Genomic DNA, 8,272 nt, shown 5'->3' on the forward strand with positions numbered 1-8,272 from the left:
TATATGTGTGTGTGTGTGTGTGTGTATATATATATATATATATACTCGATTGTAGCTGAGTGGGGGCGGATGTGGCTGAGTGGTTAGAGCAGGCGTCCTCCAATGCGAGAGTTGGGGGTTCGAATCCACCAGCAGTCACATGCTGAAATGTCCCTGGGCAAGACACTGAACCCCTCATAGCCTCTGATGTGTGTCTCGTCAGTGTATGAATGTGATAAAGCTCTGATTAGTCTCTTTAGAATGATTTGTTCAATTAGCTTTGTAGAGATTCCGTGGAGTGCTGTATGAATGGGTAAATGAGGACACAGATTGTAGTGTAAAGCGCTTTGAGTGTCTTGAAATAAGATAGTGTAATGAACATAATATCTGTGTCTGATATTATCCATAATTTAAACGGATTCTTTCATTTTTCTGGACTGAGTTCTATCGTGTTTTGAATGATTAAATGTGGACGGAAACGTGTTTTATCTTTGACTCACCAACAACAGTGGGTCGTTTATTTAAAAACGATTTAAACACATCACACATTTACAATAATTGGCAGATTGACACTATAACACAGCTTAATTAATGAGCTTTACAATGACAAAATCATACGCCCATGATTTCCTCACCTGCAGCTTTTGAACCCAACAGACATTTCTGAAAATATCTGGATTAATTACTGGCAGATAGAAGAGTTTTAAAGATGGGAAAATGAAGTTTAAATGGAGAGAGATGGGTGAGGGAATATGTCTATTATAACCAGAAACAACACGCTCCTTTGGACCCAGCTTAACCCACGGTACACTTCGCAGTTGAAGATCGACTCTTTACCTTTGCAGACGATAGTTCGGCCTCGGTGTAGAGTTGCTTTTCAACGCTTTTCAGCGTCTCCGTAAGGATAGCAGAGACCTCAGGAGTCGTGAGATCATCACAGAACAGACTTCTTCATTGTTCAGAGCGTTTGTCGAGTAGCCACAGCGAGACGTCGTGGCATCGACGGACTCTTGTCATTCCATTAGAAACTGCTCGAACTTCTGTTCTTCTGAACTTCTTGTTCGAGGTTCTCCCTGGAACTCTTGTTCTCTCTGGAACGTTGTTCAGCTTGGAACTCTTGTTCTGCTCGGAACTCTTGTTCTTGTTGGAACTAGGAAGTGTTGACCCTTTTAAAGAGGTCACTTCCGGTTCCTCTGAGAACTTCCTGATTGGTTGAAAGAACCAACAGGGGTGTGGTCTTAGTGAAGTAAGAGGGTCATTAAAAGTCAAGGAGAAAGAGTAGATTGTTTTAAGAACAGACAGAAAGATGTTTTGAAGAACAGAGACTTTTAGGAGCCGTTTTCCTTCTATCTGTCTGAAAAAGTTAAACATGACATTTCGTTCCGATAAACATGTTTTTGACCGAAACTTGACTTCTGACCCACATCACAACTTGCTCATTTCAGACAGAAGATCAAAAAAATGAATAATTACTCTGTAACAGACATTAACTTGATTTCTACTTTGAATGAGGATTAAAAATCATTAATACTGTTTCACAGTTGATTTAAAATGAGTAGTTCACTTCAACATTTAAAATGGTTTGAACTAAACACACTTTTGATTATCAAGACATTTGTAAAATAGTAATGATAATAAAAAAGAGAGTGTTCTTTCAATTGATCAGTGCAGGACACTTAGAAAGTCTCTGGATGAACTTAATTTGTGTTTCTGGACTCAAATCAATGAAATAACAGTTCCTTTTCCAGGAAGGCCCTCAGGGTCAGGACTTGACCTGAGGCTTAGTTCACTACAGTCCCCCCTTTGGAAATCATCGCCTGTCCATGGGGATGAATTCCAACATGAACTTACGCCTTCGAAAGTCCTTGAGCTTGATGTAATCCAGCAAGGAAAACAAAAGTCAAAGAAGGTAATCCCACAATGTTTTAGGTAATTCCATTGTGTTGTTGGTAATTCCATAATGTTGTTGGTAAATCCATTGTAGCAATGCTTTAACCCCTTGGAAACAAAGTCTGTAATCCATTGGAAAAAGTCATATAATCCACAACGATAAATCCACAACGAATGGAGGTGTTGATTGATCAGCATACAGAGGGGTTCCCTTGGATTGAACTGAAGATGCGGCCACTGGATGAAGAGTGGAGACCAACGTCAGGATTGCAGGTCTCCTCCAGCGAAGGTCGTCGCTGGGTGACGTCCAGTCGGTGCCGTTCTGGTTCAATGTGTCATGCAATTATGTGGTTTAAGGTGGGCTTATGAAGGGGATTTTACATAAGGCCTTAACCTATATGCACCTGGTGTGTAAGCTATTATGATTGGGAACAGCTACAGCTACCAGTTAAGGGGTGGAACATGCTGAAAAGGGTAAATATAAGGGTCTATACCTATAGAAGGGTGTTCCAAACTATTTTTCCATTCCTAACTTGGTTTAAGTTAGATTTACATGGCAAAATATAGTTTGGTTCAATTGTCTGTTGTCCTTTTAGACGAACGACTTGAGATTGGGTGTTTGGTTTCCCCATAAATGTTTTTGGAGTCTATGGCGAGACTCATCAAAAAGAATTAGCTATCCCCCCCGAATAGAATTGTTCGAGTAGGTTCGGCTTAAGCGTTGTGAGACCAATGTAGACTATAGTACTTAAGGTAGCATTAATCTACATTGACTCCGCAAAGATTAGGTTTAACGAGTGAAGTGCATGTTGGCATAGTTAAAGTCCTTTACAGTCTCCAACTAAAATACATACAAAACTCATTCTTACCTCAGAAACAAATACCAAAACCAATTAAACAATGTTTCAACATCGACAAGAGTAGTGACTAAGCAACCAGAAACATCGTTTCACTGCTTCACCTCACCCTGGTTGTCAGATTCAATCACGCTGTCCCGTTTGAGTGGTTTCTTTGCACACCTTGTGTGGTTTAACCTGGTTTCGATGTACCCATTTAACAATTGGCTCTTTTTGGCCTTTACTGATTTTTATCTGATAGACAACTGGAGACAGTTTGTCTGTTATCAGATGGGGTCCAGTCCATCTGGGCATCAGTTTACGGGCGAGAGTTCCGGTCCCGGACTCTCTTCTCCCAGTTGTGGGGGCAAACGTGTAGTACCAGACCCTGTCTCCCACTTGGAGTTCCTCGTGAGAGGCCTTTTGGTCGTAGTACGCTTTGCGTCCTTCAGCTGATTTTTCCAGGTTTTTCTGTGCGAAAGCAAAAGTGTTTTTAAGGTGTTTTTCCAAGTCTTTCATGTATTGTTGTGTAGTGTAGGCTGTTGCCATGGCAGCATCGCCTGGTTGGTACAACAGGTGTAGAGGAAGAGTCATTTGTCGACCCGTCATCATCTCGAAAGGAGAGATGCCAGTCGATGTGTGTGGAGTGGCCCTTATAGCCATGAGGACCAGAGGGAGTTTCACGTCCCAGTCCTTGTGGTTTGCGGCTACGTATTTCTTCAAAATACTCACCACAGTCCTGTTTGCTCTCTCAACCTGGCCTGAAGCCTGTGGATGGTAGCCAATATGGAAGTTGGCTTTGACACCTAGCGTCTTCCACAGTTCTTTCATTACTTCACCTGTGAAGTGTGTACCTTGGTCTGAGTTCACCCTGAGGGGAAGTCCAAACCTTGAGAATACATGATTCATTAATAACATAGCAGTGGTTTGTGCTGTGTCATTAGAGGCTGGTAGACATTCTACCCATTTGGTAAACGCGCAGGTTACCGTGAGAAAATATTTATTTCCTCTAGAACTCTTAGTGAGTGGTCCAACCCAGTCAATCTGGAGGTCCGACCATGGAAATGCAATGCCTCTACTATGCAGTGGTGCTCTATGGAGTGGTCTGGATGGCTGAAACTGGCCACAGACCAGGCACCCTTTTATGTAGTCTTTGACATCCTTCTTCATTCCAGGCCAATAAGCAATCTGTTTTAATGCTTTCAGCGTGGCATTGTCACCCTTGTGTCCTGCGGACGGAAGGTCATGTGCATGGACTAATATCACCCCCCTGTGGTCATGGGGGACCACGAACACGGGTGAGGATGTCCGTCCATGAGCAAAAGTTAGGATGCCCTTAAGTAGTTTTAGCTGTTTGCGCAGCTGAAAGAGGACTTTAAGGTCTGGATTGGAATCCAGTTCGCCTTTTGATGGAGTGTATTTGTCTGGGTCAGTCAGATACAGTACCATCGAGTTAATTGCAGGATCCAACTTCTGGAGTTGGATGATGTCTGGGTCAGTCAGCATTGGGCGTACAGAAACTGTGTTATCAGCAGGTTTAGCTGCAGCTTGTGCACGTGTGACTGCCATTACCTCAGTTGTAGCTTGTGACGACTGAGTGTTGAGTAGCCAGGAGGGGTCAAAGGACCACGTGGGTCCGTCAACGGCTCCTTCCTTGGCTAGGGAGTCTGCAAGGTCATTGTAGTGCTTGTCATCGCCTGGGACTCTGGAGTGTCCTGGAACTTTCTTCCAGAAGATCTGTAGATCATGTGATGTCACTAAGTGTTCACATGTCATGAAAAGCTCTTTGTGTTTGACCACCTTTTTGTTGCTTGTGAGAAAACCGTTCTGTTTCCACAGAGCGAGATGACACAAGAAACTAAGTCGAGCATAGTTAGTCAGTGCAGATGACTAGCGTCTGGATGGAGCGTTCCACTGCCATCCGTAGGGCTATTAGGATTGCTGCTATCTCAGCGTACTGAGAAGACTGAGAGCCTAATTTATAGCCAAATGTGACCTGTTCTTGGTCCTGGAGGAGTACTCCTCCAACACCTGCTTTGCAGATTGTCTCGTGGTGGAATGAGCATCCATCCACGTACATTGTCGCCATATCTTTACAGATATTGCTATCAAAGAAGTGGTGATTTGGGTCCTCAGCATAGAATAGCAATAGAAAGGTGATGTATAAGTACAGTCCATTTACCATTTATATATATATATATGTATGTACATATGTATGTGTACGATTTTTCTATAAAACAACTCTGCAAAGTTTAGAAAAAAATGCAGCTTTAATTTGTTGATTTTTAAACAGTTTACATAATAATTCACTGGTTATGCATATCACCTTTTTTAAAATCATCCACTCAGTGTATGCCTTTCATTTCTCACCCTCATGCACAAACAACATCCTGAGCCTAAATCACTGCTGGACAGCAGCTTCACACATTCTTCTTTTCATTACAGTCATTTTCAAATGTTTGCAGTCTACATAACCTGGACTTCATTTCTGTAAGACTGGATATTTAGAAACGGTCTTAAGTTACGTTGTCCCTCCATGTGAGTTCAACCAGTGAGTGAAAATCTTTAATCGTCGCCTCAAGAGTCCACATGGTGAAAACATTCTCCAAGCAGTGATTTTTGTTGTTTGATTTAATTGTGCATTTTTAGGTGAAATGTGGTTTTACTAATGTTAAATGTGAAAGTGACCATTATTTTCCTCAAAGAAATCAACACCATTAGGCAGATTTCCAAGTATTTAGATTCTTCTATCCTAGTGAGGTCATCCTGTGAGTATGCAGAAACATCTAAATGCCCATGAGAAATAAAAACTCTAGGTGCCAATGACATTGCTGATTTAAAAAAAAAAAAATCACACAAAAAATGGAAAACACCACAAAAAAATAAACAAGTGCTTTTGTGGATGACTGGGTGAGTGATGCTGCCGTCCTCCTAAGAGAGTGTTGGGGTTCCATTCCACCAAATGTCACGTGTTTACGGACAAGACATTGAACCTTGATGTGTGTCCCATCAATGTATGACTGATCTAAAGCTCTGATTACCTTTGTAGAGATGTAGTAGAGTGTGTGTGGAGGTAAATGATGACACAGATTGTGCTGAAAGTATTTGAGTATCCAGGTTGAATAGAATGGTGATATACAAGTACTCTCTGCCGGGGAAATTTCTATGTGGAGTTTGCATGTTCTCTCCGTGCATGTGTGGGTTTTCTCCAGGTACTCCAGTTTCCTCCCACAGACCAAAAACATGCATGTTAGACTGATTGGTAACTCTAAATTGTCTCTAGGTGTGAGTGAGAGAGTGAATGGTTGTTTTTCTCTGTGTCCCTGTGATGGACTGGAGACCTGTCCAGGTGTCCCCCACCTCTCACACAGTGATGGCTGGATATGAGCACCAGTGAACCCTGCGACCCAAAAAGGAAGAAGCGCGTAAAGATGATGGATGGATGGATATATATATATATATACAGTAAGTGCTGTCCAATATTCATGAATTAAATGAGTACATAGCTTCCTTTTTCTAACAAAAAAACAAATGAATCAACATAATATCGACTACATAAAACATGTAGCAACTAATAACTGGAAACTTCATTTGAATAATATATTTTTAATTTTGCCCTGAAATATAAACCAAGACACCCAACATCTGCAAACTGAAGCAACAGGAAGCTCCAAAATATAATAAGAGCACTTTATCAACACTGCACCGGTACCAGTATGCACACAGGCGTTACTGGTATTTACTGTACCCTGCTCTAAGCTTCTACAGAAGGATGCTGTGGCAGTTAGCCTTGCAAACCTCCTAAACCTCACTCCGCTCCTCGATTATTCTGATACATGGAACATGTTTCGGAGCTCCGAGTCATTTAAATAAGGCTATGAGCTGCTGGTGGCTACAAGCAAACAAATCGTCCTCTAGCCCACAGCTGAATGATGTAGGCAGAAAGAAAAGCAGAGCAACACATTCAGGCACATGACCGCCCACAGTACTACCCGTGCAGAAAAGAGAACGTGGTTCACGAGAACGGTTATCACACAATGATGCCTGCATTGTTTGAAGTTATAGCTTATTTACCACCGTCTCTGTAGGGTTCCCCTTCATCCAGTCGGTTTGCAAGAGAAGCCTGGATAATTGGTACAATATACCTTTACAACTGAATGCATATGCCCTTGAAGATAAATAAAGTGCCATTTGTGAGGACAACGTTTTAACACAACTCATCCAAACTTTCAGTTTCATCCATAAGGTTAGCAGTACTTCTTCGAGCAGTCGACCGTGTAATGTTGACGACAGTATTGATGCTTGGAAGGTATAAATACAATGCAAGAGAAAGTGTTAAGTAGCAGATAGGATTTTAAGCCTCATCAGTAGCAGCAGATAAAGTAAAACCCTGCAGGAACAAAGATACATAAGTGGCATGAGTTATACTGTGTTAGATCAAATATGAGTACAGGCTAATCTCAGGAGTACTACGTCTGACTCATCCCTCCCAACATGGGTCTTGTTCCTGTACTACAACAGGTCAGGTAGGTGGCAGTAGACGGAGTCTAGCAGCGTCTGACTGGACTCCTGGCTTTTGACTCCAACGATCTCAAACAGTCGATCCAGCTTGTCTTCAGCTGCTGGGATCTCCTCGAGGACGTGGAGCTCCTCTGGGTTCAAGATGTGCAGCATGTCGTCAAAAATAGGTTGCAAGTCACAGGGGTCCAGACGAACCTGTCGAAGAACGGTGTCTTTTTTCTCTAGAGGGAAAACAAAGAGAGAGAAACAAGAGTGGGTTTTAATGTTGGTGCCACGTGCACTGCTGCTATCTCTCTACGTTTCTGCATCAGTATGAGCTAAAACATCATCAGGTGTTCACACACGTCCTAAAAGTAGATAAAGAGAACCCATTTAAACAAATGAGACAAAAACATTATTCTTGGTCATTTATTTAATGAGGAAAATGATCCAATGTTATATGTTTGTTGACTTGTGGTGGCACAGTGGTTCAGTTGGTAGAGCGGCCACCGCTTAGCGAGAAGGTTGCCAGATCGAGTACCTTTCTGTGTGGAGTTTGTATGTTCTCTCCGTGCATGCGTGGGTTTTCTCCAGGTACTCCAGTTTCCTCACACAGAGAGTGAAAAAGTGAATGATTGTTTGTCTTGTTTGTCTCTATGTGTCCCTGTGATGGACTGGAGACCTTTCCAGGGTGTCCCCCACCTCTCACACAGTGACAGATAGATATGGGAACCAGTGACCCCCATGACCCTAAAAGGAATTAGTGGGTAAGATGATGGATGATGATCTAAGAGCTGACAGAGCCAGTCACAGGAAGGAGTAATGTCATGCCACCGATGACAAAACTCCTGTCAACTCTACATTTCCTTGTGTCTGAGTCACTTCAGCGCACTGTGGCAACTGGTGCTGGCCTCTCCCAGAGCAGGTTTTCGGATGTGCTGTCCCAAGTTTTAAACTCTGTCATGCAGGATGGGCAGATGCATCTGATTCCCATGCATTTGGGACGAGTTGAATGAAATAAAACACGACTTATATGAAGTTGCTGGCTTCAGCACTCTTGTAACTTG

At 42.4% G+C, this 8,272-nt stretch overlaps 1 protein-coding gene across 1 annotated transcript in view; it reads right to left on the reverse strand.

Moving 5' to 3' along the window:
• Positions 1 to 7,217: 7,217 nt before the first annotated feature.
• The window catches only part of tnfrsf21 (tumor necrosis factor receptor superfamily, member 21), a 61,056-nt gene continuing 60,001 nt past the window's right edge, over positions 7,218 to 8,272 (reverse strand). Inside the window, exon 6 of the mRNA XM_037686101.1 lies at positions 7,218 to 7,447. Within this exon, the coding sequence (XP_037542029.1) occupies positions 7,218 to 7,447 (230 nt within the window). The remainder of the gene's footprint in view (positions 7,448 to 8,272) is intronic.

The sequence above is a fragment of the Nematolebias whitei genome, chromosome 12 (assembly GCF_014905685.2).
Source record: "Nematolebias whitei isolate Nwh7 chromosome 12, NemWhi1, whole genome shotgun sequence".
Taxonomy (NCBI): domain Eukaryota; kingdom Metazoa; phylum Chordata; class Actinopteri; order Cyprinodontiformes; family Rivulidae; genus Nematolebias; species Nematolebias whitei.